The sequence below is a fragment of the Pectinophora gossypiella genome, chromosome 10 (assembly GCF_024362695.1).
Source record: "Pectinophora gossypiella chromosome 10, ilPecGoss1.1, whole genome shotgun sequence".
Taxonomy (NCBI): Eukaryota; Metazoa; Arthropoda; class Insecta; order Lepidoptera; family Gelechiidae; genus Pectinophora; species Pectinophora gossypiella.
In genome coordinates, this window is record NC_065413.1 from 8467845 (window position 1) to 8482456 (window position 14612).

Consider the following 14612-nt stretch of genomic DNA (forward strand, 5'->3'; position numbering starts at 1 on the left):
GATTGATTAGTATACCTACTTATACATGCACCTAGTTAGGTAAAGTAGGGTAAAGTTCAATATAATTTCCTATATAAAACACGGGTAATGGGGAATGGATGAAAAAATTAAAAGTACTTGAATATTTTTCTATGAGTAGGAATAACCTTTTTCATGAAAATAAAAATGTTTCAAATTTTTGGGTTGCGTCAGATCGTTATAAAAATTCAAACGACTTTTTCCCGCCTTTAGGTCTATACTACATCTGTATGACAGATTTCCATAGACTGTCACTTAAAGATAGGCTCATTGACAACAGCTGACAGTGACATATCATAAACATAACCTTACATACCTATCTTATACAGGGTGTTAGTGACATTGTAACGAAAACTGAGAGATGATTCAGACCATGATTGAATACGCGGATATTTGTATTTTTTTTTAATTATTTTCTGTTCCATACTTTTGCGACGGAAAATTCCACTTGATATTAAGTCAGAATCATGGCCTGAATCATCGCCCTTTTTATTCGTTAAGATGTCACTTACATCTTGTATAAAAATATTCAGGTATTTTTATTTTTTCATCCAATCCCCATTGTTTATAATGAAAATAAAACAACAACTTCCAAGTAAAATATAAATGAAAAAAATATTATGAATTATTATAACCCATACTAATTTTATTAACACTGTACAATATTTTTAACATACCTACATAAATAAACAGTAATACATAAGTAGCAAGTAGTTGATGCGTTATTTTAGTAAGCTATTCAATTTATAATTGAGCATATTGTTCATAGGCAAAAATTTTCAGCCGACCACTCTACAAAGCACCTCGTAACTCCTGTGAGGTACTTCTATTCCACCGAAAGATATGTAGAGGCAACCATGGCTAGGATGGACCTGGAATATTTAATATGAACAAACACTGAAATGAGAGTCAATGGAAATGTTATTGCTATGAAATCACGCACATTTTGTGCTTGCTGCGTACCTACATAGAGCCGACCCCCACGTCGTCTCTCTATCCCAATAGAGAGACGACGAATAGAGGGGCGCGGGACTTTGTTTGCATAAATCGCATACCTACTTACAAAATCTCGCTTTCGGATTTTCAGATATACATTATATCGATTGTATTGAAAAAGAAAACAATATATTTGAAATAGGTACGTAGTCGGTCCCAAAGTTCTGTCACAGGCACATTATTTTTAAATTTCGAACATGCTTTTAGAAAAATTTTATGGCGTTCCATTTTTGAATGTTTGACAATTATTTTAAAACAAAAAATGATCATTTGCCGTGATTTATTACGATGGAGTGGACACTCGCCGAGTACCATTTTCAAGTTGCTCAAAAATTTGAAAATAACACTTAGGTTTGTGTATCGTACCATAAATAGGTATAATGAAGTCTCAAGTGTTGAGGACAAGAAAAGAACTGGCCGGCCTCGCTCCGCAAGAACACCAGCAGTGATCAAAGCGATAAAGGCGCGCATACGAAGAAATCCTGTCCGAAAACAGAAACTGATGGCTTTGCAGATGGGGGTCAGTAGAAAAACAGTCAAAAAGGTTTTAATAACTCATCAATTATACCAAGCGAGCGTATCACGAAATCCGCGTTCAGTATAATAACGCGTGGCGCGCGCTGCACCGCCTACCGCGCTGGTGCAGCGCCTCCGAGATGTTCGCCGCCGGGAGGGTGCCGGCCTGGGCGGCGTTGCTGCGGCGGACGGCCGCCGGCGCCGAGGCAAGGGTCTTCGCGTCCACCAACACCGTCGTGTGCGCCGCGCGCCGATGGCTCGCGAGCCCCATCCACGCCGAGTGGCGGCGCTTGCATTGTGTAGGGGGCCGGTGATGGCATGTGTATGCGGTGCGTGTGTGACTGTGTTTGTGTGTATGTGATCAGTGTATTAGATTAAATTGAAAAATAATTAATTGTATTACTATATTTAATTTAATTCATTATAACTTAATTTGATCGCTATTGTAATTGATATGGGCACTGTCTGGAATAAAGAATTTTTATTTTTTTTATTTTTATTTTAAACGAAGACCTTAAGTTGCGAGCATACAAGAAAAAGAGTGGACACTTACTTAATGCCCGCCTGAAAGCAATTAGACTCAAAAGATCCCGGTTGTTATTAAAACGGTACGCGAGAAACCGACACCGTGACATACTTTTTACAGACGAAAAAATTTTTGATATAGAAGAAAAGTACAATAAGCAAAACGATAGAGTGTACGCAGAGAACTCTGAAGAAGCAGGAAAAAAAGTTCCGCGGGTTCAACATGGGCATCATCCATCTTCAGTGATGGTCTGGTTAGGTGTCTCTTACTATGGGCCAACGGAGGTTCATTTCTGCGAAAAAGGTGTCAAAACCAGTGCAAAAGTGTACCAAGAGACGGTTTTGAATCGGCTTGTCAAAGATCTGCCCAACACGCTATTTTCAGGACATCATTTCGTGTTCCAGCAGGATTCTGCGCCTGCACACAAAGCCAAAACTACTCAAGCCTGGTTCGACCATCAAAAAATTGACTTTATTAGACACGAAGATTGGCCTTCCTCCAGTCCGGACCTTAATCCTCTGGATTATAAAATTTGGCAGGTCTTAGAGAACAAGGTCTGTGCTAAACCCCACAAAAATTTGGTGAGCCTGAAGTCAGCCATAATTAAAGCCGTCGCTGAAATAGACATGAATATGGTGCGTGCTGCGATAGATGACTGGCCGCGGCGTTTGAGGGAAGTTATTAAAAACAAGGGAGGTGATTTCGAATAATTTTAAGTTATTTTCATTTCTTAATAAATATACTTTAAATTGATATATAAATTTTTATAAACTTATTGGTACTTTTTATTTTATCACTATTTTCATATATGACAGAACTTTGGGACCGACTACGTACAATCAGAGAGGAAAGTTTCCAGCGAATTATATGTAAACAGTGGTGAAATTATGAACCATTAGTTGGCATAATTATAAAATGTATGTATTTGTAGGCGTTTTTGGTCTACTACAGAAATAACATGTAACCAGGAGGTCTTGTTAATTTATTACTTTGCAAGAAACTGATTGGGCTAAAGCAACTTATCGTACATTTCAAACCCCTCAATAGCAGGGTATGAAAAAAATGTTTGTTCATTTTAGTAGTGTTGGCGTTGGTAGACTGAAAGAATCCGTATTCTTTTTCAACTTACTTTCCCCGGAGTAGTGGAGCGGTTGTATCGGACCCTGCCTATGTATAGGGTCTCTCCACTGTGAGTGTTCCCACCAGGGATGGCCCCCACCGGGACCTGGCCGTTACTGGCTGGCAGCCAGCGGATGATGTGCGCCGGAGCACATAGCACCTGGAACGAGGAAATAGAGATACTTATAGAATAGTAAAATTCTGAAGATGACGAATGAATTAGCTTTCACCACCAAAGTGCGTTTGTTTTTAATTTGACGACGTGAATTTTGCTAATGTTAATAATTCCCTCATCTGGATCCAATTTCACTCCTTCTTTTAAAAACCAAGAAAACTCATAACAAACGAAAGTCACCTCAAAGTTATGAACAGGTATTTCTTGTCCAGCTATGGGGATGTATGCTCTTCGGTCCCTGATGGCTAACTTGCCAGGAACAAGGTCTCCGCCGTGGTGCGCTCTGATGACCCACAGTGGGCTGCTGTCCCACCCTGGCTCTTTCCCTGCTACTACTGCTTTGTGAGTCAGCGGGGCAGCTGTGTTCGGTGTGGAAGGTATCCAGTCAATGTAATCTTGTACTGGCTGATACTGCGGTGGTGGTGGCATAGCATCTGGAAATTTTTAAATGGTAGATAATGTATTTAATATAATTTCAGATTCGTATCACAGTTCGTAAGTTTTGCAGTAGATATGTTTTCATACCGTTAAGTACTTTATGAACGGAATTCTAGGTGATTTAACATTTACTGCGTCAGTATATTTTCATTAAAAGGGAGTATTTTTGTAAATAATAAATATTTAGGTAAAAAGTTACGTATGGCCTAAAAATAATAATGCTACTAAAGATGAAGTAACTGCCTGGAAGAAGACGACGATCTTCATTTAGCCAACTGATAAAAAGAACTTACTCTCAACAACATGTACAGGTTCTGGTGGGGGATTGTTATTGGGGTAGTAATGGTTGGTAATGTAGGTTGGTTGGGGTTGAGGGGAGGGGTGCGGGTAATCAGCCAGGTGTGGGGGGTACACAGGCATCGCCACGGCCGCGGGGACGTAGCCATACGCTGGAGGTGGAGGATGGCTGCCGAACGGGGGAGGGGGACCTCCCTGAGGATCTGAAACAGATAAAAACATTTATATTAAGTCTTACGGACACATGCATTAGAACATGAAAAGATCCTTCAAAAGTAGATATTAAAACGAATAAACGCAAGGATACAACATATCTAAAACAACTCCTTGACTATACATAGGACAATGAAAGATAAACGGACAAGTCATGAGTCACTCATTTTCTTTCTATCTCTTTTGTCAACCTACCGTTTAACGGCAGGATTGCATTTACGTATATTGTTAGCAATAATAATAAAGGTAAAATAGCACAATATTATGTTTAAATGTCCAACTGTTACTACTAATGATGAGAAACAATTAAAATTAAATTGTTTCACATTGTTTCTGGTACAGTTTTGTATAAGAATTGTAAGAGATACTTAATGCAATAGATTTGTTTTTACAATTTCATAGGTAAATAACAAAGTAATTATTGTAATACGAATACTTACAGTGAGGTGGTCCGTGGTGAGACATCACTGTTCAAAAATAAACAAGTAAATACTACAATAAGAGTCTTTATAAAGCTGAAACACAAATTCACAGTGTAAATCGTTGTTTTAATCAATACTGTATGGCAAAACTGACTCAGAATGTTTCATATCACTAGAAACTTCGACGCATCTCCTGATAAGATAATATTAATATTGGTCACTACATATCTAAAGCTAAAATAAAATCCTCTTTAGGGACGTCATTTGCAAAATGGTCATTTGTAGTAAATAAATACGATTACCTACCAGGAACGACGAGTTTCAATATTGATAATATTCTATAGGCTTTCAATAAATCATTCATGATTCATTTATTCGCAATAAATGATACAGCGTACAATTGGTCAGCATTTAACATTTGGTCTACTTACATTTTTAGTTATTGAAATTATGACACGCATAAAATAAATTAAAAATTTACGTAACATACATATTTCAGTAGACAATATACGTGAAATTCATTATTTTATTGACTTCTATTTTGACATGTCAGTTAAAATATAAAATAAATTAATTCACTTTCAAACAATTATTTTCAAATTAAATATGAATATCAATAATATACGTATTCTTTAAATTAACTTTACGTGTTCGTACGAACCTAAGACCTGTAATTAAAATCAGTATCATTACATACTTGTTTTCTGGATTTGATTCGATATTAGAGAATTATAGTTCTATTTTTCATTCTTTCTGTGTGATTGGTCTTGAAAGTACAACGAAAATGATTCAATATTATTTGCGTTTTATCAACTTTGTATTCTCAATTTTTGGAATAGCCAAACCTTTCGTTTCTTCTTCAGGGATATGTATTAAAACGTCTCTGTTGTCTAAATTCTGGTCGTTCATTGTAATTGGGTTTATAATTGCAAGTAACGTTATCATCATCAAATCTACAATGACTTTAAATATGAAGAATAATTTAAATATAATTTATAAGATGAACGATACTATTGTCAATATTTTAGTGATTGTCACTAATGTTGCATATGGAAACACAGTTTGTTCTGAACTATATGAGAATGTGAACAAAATTATTGGTGATTTTAAAATTGGTGCGAGCAATTTGAAAATGTTAGCAATTAAATTCTACTTTGGATTCGTTGTAACAACTTCCACGCTAATCAGTTTCGTTATTTTAGAATTTCTGCAATCTGATCCTTTTGTTCTTCTAATAACGATTCCTACGTACTTATCAGTGTTTCATTTAGTATATCACTTATCCTTAATGCTTGCTATTTTAAAATATTTAAATCTCAAAATGTTGCGCCTATTGACTTTGGACGTGAAAATTCGAAATAATTGTTTAATTAAAAAGTTACCAAGTGCGTGGGAGAAATTGAAGTACTTATTAAACGTGGATATTAAATTTATGGAAGATGAGGAAGGAAACAATTTCGATATCCAATTTCATTGCAGAATCTACGACAGTCTTGCTACTTGTATCCAGTTGTTAGATCAGCATCATGGTTTTCAGGTTTGTATAATTATATTCTATAAGTACTCACATTTGAATTTAGCTATAACCTACAAATTTTGTTGTTAGTACTAGAGGTGAAAAGTTGTATATTTTATACGAGACGAGAGGAAATTTGTTTTGTGTTTCGTTTGCGCTCGTAAGTCAATTCTAGACTAATCCGTTAGTAATTTAAATTCGACACGCATAACAAATAACTATTGTTTCAGATGCTTCTAACAATTTGGTTAATGTTCACCAATTCTGTGTTTGGTGTTACCATGATTGCTTGCAATAACGTAAGTACCTAATAAGTTAAAGTGTATATTAGGTACCCGCCTAAATAAAATAACAATGTAAATAAGTACCTCTATCTATGATTCTTTAATAGATTTAGATTTATGTAACACTTATTTACATTAGCATCATGCCTTTTCTTTATTTTTTTCACCATACCTCCTTTTTTAGCTCTTTATTCTTATCTGAGAAACTATTTATTAACGCCTACCATCCTTACTAACGCAATGCCGCGGGTTACCTTAAAATCATAAAATAATTCTGCAAGATACCAGTACAAATTGTTAAAAGGTTGCGCTTTCTGTTTCATAGGTTGATCGGCCCGTGTTAGTAATGGCACGAAATATTCTTCCCTTCTTGTGGTGTTTCATCGGTTGCTACGTCAACGACCAGATCGGCAAAGAAGTCGAGCACATTGACACACTCATTGTCAAATATTTGATCGATTTTCGCTGTGGTAAGTCTCACTTTTATTATGACATCTGGTTCGTAGTACATATGTCGTGGCCAGATCATAGAATTGACCATTTCATGAAATGATCGACCATTTCATGAAATGGTCGTATTTCATGAAATGGCCAACTTCAACTGACCATATCGTTTAAACGTCAACGTTTAATGATATTTCCATCCACGTTTGGCCATATCATTAATGTAGGGTGTCCATGATAAGTGGTGTAATAAAAACGCGAAATAAGGTAGGAAATAATGTATTACTCTAGTACAAAGTACAAAAATGTTTAAAAGTCAATTAAAAATTAAAAAGTCATTTTCGATTAACGGAGTGTTGATGTAGTTGACATATACGCCGTAACTGCATCTCGCTTTGAAGTCGTCGTCATATTTTTTGACACTATTTCATGCCATTGGTCATCATTCAGTATACTTTTCGTGTGTAAGATAAACATACTGGCGGCGTAGGGGTGGCCCAAGGGCCACCCCCGCCGCACCCTAACCTACTGTTATGCCTTGTAAAAATTATAAAAAAAAGGATTATGATAATTTAAATTATGACAAAAACATTTATGCGTTTTAATAGAATCCTGTTTCAAGTAGTTATTGCCATCTGCGGCATTATCTACAATAAGTCACGTCAAAAAAAGAAACTTTACGGACAGTAGGATCGTCTATATTTTTCTTTTTTTAAATTAATATCTCTTCATTCGCAGTTTTAATTATATCATATTTTGAAATCCAATAATAGTCCATTGATTTACGTAGCGTGGTCTCTCGACCTTCATTATTTGCCATATAACCTAAAAATAAAAATAAAGTTGCTGTCTACTGTTAATACGAGTTTTTCTTTTCACCTTAGTGTCAAAACATTGCTTCAATGCACTTTTATCTTGTATTTGCTCATTATTATTCGTATGATTCGCGTTCACACAAGAATAATTATTGTCCGCCGCCATTATGCAAAACATAAACAAAGCGACACCAGCGCCACTACCGGTGGATAATGTTACTATTTTACGATATGATCACTAACGTTTGGCCATATCATGAAGTAATCATGCATTTAGTTGGTCATATCGTTAAACGTTTTGTGTTCATTGATCTGGCCAAACCACATCATGATGTGGCCAACGAATGTTGTTCTATTTCATGAAATACGACCATTTCATGAAATGGTCGATCATTTCATGAAATGATCAATTCTATGATATGGCCACGATATATACATACATAAAATGACGCCTATTTCCCGTTGGGGTAGGTAGAAACCACGGATTTCTACTTACTACGAACCTGATACACCACCTTCGCTTCCTTCACTCTTATCGCTTTATAGTTTTTCATCATAATTCCATAAGTACTTTATTTCAAATAAAACACAAAATATCACATTATCACACACAACACTATGTTTAGATTATGTGCTAGAGTTTTCATTGATCGCTTGCATACAATTTAGTAGTACGTAACCCTCTATCAAAAGTGATTTAACATTTTCATTGAAATTTTAGACCAGTCTAGAAAGACGATCCTGCAGACGTTCAGACAGCTGGTGAGCACCAACCGGCTGCAGTTCACCGCCTACAGGTTGTTTTACCTCAATTACTCCATGATCCTCGGTACCATCGTCAACATCATCACCTACAGCATCATCATGATCCAGCTGTTTTTGAGTGTCAATTAATATATATATGTATATTTAGTCACTTTTCCTAGGCTTCCTGGCGCTAAGGTTGCCCATTGCCACAGCAACGTGGTAATACGGCAAGTGGTACCTTTGCGCATGGAACAACTCGGGGGGATTATTTGACGAATAGAAGCTTCAGGTCTTGAATTGTAAATTTTACATTATTTTATATTTATATTGTTTAAAGCACAGAATCATCTTACTCTTTCGGGCAATCAGATTATTCATGCCTTCAATGTCTTTACCAAACGAAGGAAAGTCTCAAAAAGTGTTTTTGACATTGACTCATCTAACCACTAGACTACGGAGGATGTTAAGTTTAAAAAGTTTAGGGGTTTTGTAAATAAATTTAATTCTTTGTTCATTTATTTTATATAACCTAAGGATAGTTTTATTTTGTTGAAGGAATGTCGGTTTTGGATGGCAGATTGTGTTTTGTAATAATATACACAACTTATATGTAAACTTAGTAACTATTGAAAATGCGTACCTCTGGCAGTTAGATATAAGATAAATCAAAATTTTTGATTGTACCTATGCAGTAGGTGGATCTAGTTCTATTTGCTGTTAGCAATTTTTTTGTTTTGTCATAGATGTGAAAAGTTTGCGTAATATAAAATGTAGAATTGTAGAGATGTGTAATAAAACACCTTTTTAATTTAAGTCTTATTTTTATTCTTGTTTACACTTAAACTAAAAGAGATTCAAGAGAAACTTTTAAAAAGCTAAGTTTCTGTGGTTTAAATTAGGAACTTAACAATAAAAAAAATAACTTAACACAAGGTAGAGTTAAGCTCTATTCTCTATTACAAATCTTCATTATACTTCTACATGTTTTTACATCGAAGTTCTATGTCAACATAATCTACTTCATTCTTCTATGCAGCATATTGTATGGCATCTCTCTTCAACAAATCATCGTCATTCAAGTAGTCCTGGCCCTGGTAGGATTTCTGGTGCGATCCGGATCGGGTGGCGGGTGAGGTCTCTCGTATGACGGTGGTCTGCAGGGTTTTTGCTCATCACTTCCTGGTCCCGACATCGTCTAGACACAATAATTGCTGGTTATATAAAAATAATAACATAAAATGAGCTCACGATGGATCTTTCAATGCGTCTTATCGGGGCTTCGGGGATGAAAGAGCTGGTAGTTATTTTTGTCAAAGAATAAGTCTGGCGATGCAGAGAGGTAATGCTGCCAGCCTGTTGGGCACCTTGCCTCGAAGTGACGCTTTGGAAGATTTGTTTTATTTTTTTAAAAGGTATGTGTTTGTTATTTGTCCATTAATTAGAAACTAAGTTATAGTTATATTATAGCTCACGAATATATGCCAATTGGGGTAGTCATAGGTATATTCATCACAAGATGAACTAAGTACCCACCGAGCCACCAAGCTTTCTGTAAGAGTAACGTGATAGGCGGTATCGATAATGGTCGAGAGAACTGTGTTAGTGAAAACCTTTTTTTTTGACGTGACTTATTGTAGATTTGCCGCAGATGACATTAACTACTTGGCCGGATGTTAGTGAAAACTGTACGTACTTAATATAATATGTTAATAAGTCATAGGTGCCAATCCAGTACCGGGGTTCGAACTGGCGTTCCCCGTTTGAGAAGCAAGCCAGTGAACCACAGGTCCAGAGTGACTCAAAAATCACTGTCTTAGTCTAGACCCGCGTCCTAATTATTTCGTACTATTACCTAGTAAGTAAACCTAAAGTTACCTAGAAAGTAAGTAATTAAAGATAAGGCGAACGTCGTGTCAAAGAATTGGCCGTTGATAGACAAGAATGGAAAATGCTGCACCGACAATAGCGTGGCTCTTAAATTGATGATGATGAACTAATGGCGATCTGAAGTTCGAAAAGGTGCAGAAAGCTTCGAAGAAGCTCAACTTGTAGTCTTGGATGAGAAGCGTCACATACGGAAGACTCATCCCAAGCCCTCTTACACACACACCAGTGATGAACAGCTCTACTGCACTCGATGTGATGCGTGTGTTTAAAACAAACAACGATTTCGCCAGCCACATATGACTAAGGTAGCCGTTATCGGACACGATAAAGAGGACTATATAGTAGTTGCACTCGATGTTATATAAAAAATAATGTCTTACCGTAAAGAATTATGGTAAATAACAACTTATAGTCCTCAACAACCAAAGCAGTTACAGCACTTGTTTTTCGCACTATCGTTTTGTTCACAATTCAGTTACTAATGTCATCCATCTGAAGGCTCTTATTAAATATATCCGGAGATATCAGTTTTCCAGTTATCTTGAAAGGGTTATCTGGTATATTCTTACTTGGGATTTCCTAAATTCGAGTGTTACCTTCAAATCTGCATTAATTTGATTAAGACGTATGGGAACTATTTATTGAATTGTTTGGTTTCAATTCTGTTTGTCTATCTTTTCAAGTCTGTCTATAATTGAAAGTTTTGATAGTAGTAAGTATAATATTTCAATTTTGAATTGTAAAGTATTATGGAGTGGAAAACTTAAACTTTTTCGCACGTGTGGGTTGTGATTATGAGATCAATGACCGACCTCATCAAACCTGGTGTCGTAAAGAAGATGACTTGTACTGTGAATTATATTACATTACACAACAAAGAATTGATATAAACACGTTATAACAATTAAATAGTTTTTCCTAAACTATATAAAACAAGTAAGTAAGTACAAGAACTGTGAACAAAGTACGGTGATGGCACCTGTATTATGGTTGTTTGACACGAACATATCTTTTTCCCAGACGGCAATCTCTTAAATCTTCGAACTATCTGCTGGATGACATTATCTCGTGGCCGATTTTAGTGAAAACCCAACACTGATGACGTGTATGGAAGTTTAAGCCTTTACAATAGTCATCGTATGTATATCAGTCGCATTGTTATTTCTGCTCATCGTTCATTTACAAGTGTGATTAAGTAGTGGGGTAAAACGTTTCGTGTTTCCGTGTTTACGTATTGTTTGTTGAGTGCGTAGTTTTTTATAGTAGCATTTCGCAGGGATTTTTGGTAATGACAGACTATTACGGCAAATTTCGCATTTCCGTGGACTTGGGCATGTTTGTTGGAAAAGTTACTTGCAATAGCGGGGATTCAATAAAATAAAACTTTTAAGTAAGCTCAGGTTGATTGAGGGGAGGCCTGTGCCAAGGAGTGAGATGTTTAGGCTATTTATGTTATGTATATAAGTAAGCTCACGTCCATATTCCCATCTGGGGTAGTCGAAAAGTACAGTCATCACATGAAGAACTAAAAAGTACCTGCCTGCGTTAACCGAGCTTTAATAGGCCAAAGGTAGTGGCAAATCAACAATAAGTCACGTCAAAAAAGTGGTATCGTAAGTCAAAAATTTCATTTGATGTGTTAGATTACCAATAAAATATTTGTTTATTTTCCAATTACTACTACTATTTGCTTCCGGCCAAGTAATTAATGCCATTTGCAGCAAACCTACAATAAGTCACGTCAAAATAAAAACTACTATTTGCTGTAATTAACTACTTAAATGTGATTTTATTGTACTTAAGTGTAAATATCGTGTTGTGTTAGGTTAGGTTAGGTTAGGTTAGGTTAGGTTAGGTACAAGTAATAATGTTACTTATTTAATGTTGTTAATATTCCAAGAACTGCGTAAAAACTTTAGACGCTCTAGTCTTTCAGGAAAAAGATTTAGACGCATTGGGTAGGTATTTCCTCAATTGAAAATTATTTTTATTGACATTTTATGTTCAACTTGCTCTTGCAGGGTCTGCATGACTCATATCGAGGGCTTCTACCTATAAACGCAGCGAATGCTATCTACGTAGATAGACGTCGAACCGCTATTGGTTGAAGTCCTCGATATAATTCGCGCCACACGCGGCGTGTTTGTCGTGCAGATTCTGCTGGTAGGTATATAATGCATTAGAATATTTACCTACTTACAACTTAAGGAGAAAAGCAGTCTTAGAAATAAAATCCATAAATATAGAAAAATAATAGTTTATTTAACTTAATAGTAAGCATTTTTTAATAAAACTAGGCTTCAATTAAAACATTACAATACAACAATTCAACGAGATTCCATATCGCTTGCATCTTGCTTGACGATTTAGTAAATAATTTATTTAGAACTTGTGATCATCGGAAGCAGGGATCGTATCGCTTTACTGGGCCATTGGGGCCCATTTGGCCTTTTATTGCTGAAGCAGACATGAAGCAGGAACTAGGCTGGTAAGCGGGGGCCATAGGCATGGGGCCGAAACAAGGTCCATACTGGTGGGGGATGCGAGCGGGGCCGAAGCAGGGGTTTGGTGCCATCCTGTGGGGCCCGTTGTTGAAGCCACCGGCGGTGAAGCATGGAGTGGGGCGCTGCATTCTGCGGAAGAAATTGTTACGATTAGTAAAAATGACATAATTTTATTGATAGCGTACCTATATAGGGACTGGCAAGAAGGTGTCTAGAAGATGGTGGATTTGTATAAGGGATGTAAATTCAGATTTTAACATGATATCTACTGAGTGATTAGCGAACATCTAATGAGGATACTTCTTCTTCTATCGTGTGGGTTGTAAGGTGGAGTACTAACCTTATCAACCCTGGTGTCAGGGTTACTATTAAGCCGCCTAAGGCCCCTGACATGGCTCATGTAACGACTACTTACTTACATCAGTAAGTAGTAACCGGGACCAGCTTAACGTGCCTTCTGAAGCACTGATCATTCTACTTTCGGACAATCAGATGATTAACCTGTAATGTCCTAACCAAGCTAGGGACCACAAATAATTTTCGTGATGTGTCCCCACTGGGAATCGAACCCGGGACCTCCGGATCGTGAGCCCAACACTCAACCACTAGACCACAGATGCCGTTAATGAGGATACTCACTTGTATTTAAATAGTAGGTAGGCTTTCAGTACGAAGGTAAAGAAGGTTACTTAAGCTGCGACTTGCTTGCTTGACTGATTGCGTTTTAATCTGTCTGCTGTTAGCAATCGCATACATTTTATATGAATCGTTTATCAATCTGAGATCGTATCGGGCCACCCACTTCCTTTGTGCTATTTGGTCCACGAGGTGCTATTTTTAGTTCAATCGCTGATAAGTATCGACTGATGTGCTACTCTGGTTCCGCATGAACCTATTATTCTAATTTGTGTTCTGAGAAATAACAAATTACACTGATTACGCTATGAAACTTTCGCTTTGGAGTGTTAATCGTCTATCTTATGAACATCTCGCGGAAAATAGCTAGTTGAATAAAACATGTTATAGATGATGATAAACAAGTTTCGGTAGCAGCGGATGTAAATTTAATTTAGTTCCGTGTTCTTTTCCAATCAATGGTGGTCGAAGCTGTTAAACCTCTAACTTCTTGTCGTTTCCATGGCATTCAGGCTTCCCCTGGTGGTTGCGGCTTCCGAATACATCCCGCTTAGGGACGGTACTGAAAAGTATCGGCGTCCGAAGGATGTATGATACGATCCCGACGACCCGATTACTTTAGCCTTGCGACACCAAACACTTCAGGACCCCGCTGGCATGGTCGACGACTTCCCTGAATCAGCGCTTATCGCTATCGACCCATTGGGGTCGATTAATACTTTCAAATATTTTTTCTTCTCAGACGACGCCATGAGCGGAGGTTCGCGCCCAACTGGGCACCTTCAGGCCTGTTGTCTTAAACATTGTACCGGGTGAGAGCCAAGTAGTTAATGCCACCTGCGGCAAATCTACTATAAGTCACGTCAAAAAAAAAAAAGAAAGATGGCTTTCAGTATTTTTCAGACGGTAGTGATATAAATCGGATTAGTAAAAACTCGTACTAATTTAATTACATTATATAAATCACACATAGGCTCACGCCTACATCCTTATTGGAGTAGTCACAGGTACATCCATCGCAATATGAACTAAGTACCCACACCTTACCAAGCTTTGTTA

General features: G+C 36.9%; 1 protein-coding gene and 1 long non-coding RNA gene across 2 annotated transcripts; both read right to left on the reverse strand.

The window, feature by feature from the left end:
* Window positions 1-607: 607 nt before the first annotated feature.
* Window positions 608-4883, reverse strand: LOC126370483 (uncharacterized). The gene is made up of 5 exons (XM_050015362.1): window positions 4739-4883; window positions 4082-4288; window positions 3531-3784; window positions 3186-3335; window positions 608-890 (listed from the first exon to the last, which is right to left on the reverse strand). Exons 1-5 carry the CDS (start codon window positions 4761-4763, stop codon window positions 798-800), a joined length of 729 nt encoding a protein of 242 aa, XP_049871319.1. The 5' UTR covers window positions 4764-4883; the 3' UTR covers window positions 608-797.
* Window positions 4884-12650: 7767 nt separating this feature from the next.
* Window positions 12651-13642, reverse strand: LOC126370493 (uncharacterized). The gene is made up of 2 exons (XR_007566883.1): window positions 13557-13642; window positions 12651-13046 (listed from the first exon to the last, which is right to left on the reverse strand). It is a non-coding gene; the product is annotated as an uncharacterized LOC126370493 (long non-coding RNA).
* Between the last annotated feature and the right edge of the window lie 970 nt (window positions 13643-14612).

What these genes read in the sequence shown, in the direction of transcription:
- LOC126370483 (XM_050015362.1), bottom strand. Translation starts at nt 4,763, where the DNA reads ATGTCTCACCACGGACCACCTCACT. An exon ending in ACCTGTACATGTTGTTGAGA is followed by an intron (nt 3,785 to 4,081) that starts GTAAGTTCTTTT and finishes AAAAATTTCCAG; the next exon opens with ATGCTATGCCACCACCACCG. An exon ending in TACCTGTTCATAACTTTGAG is followed by an intron (nt 3,336 to 3,530) that starts GTGACTTTCGTT and finishes TCCTCGTTCCAG; the next exon opens with GTGCTATGTGCTCCGGCGCA.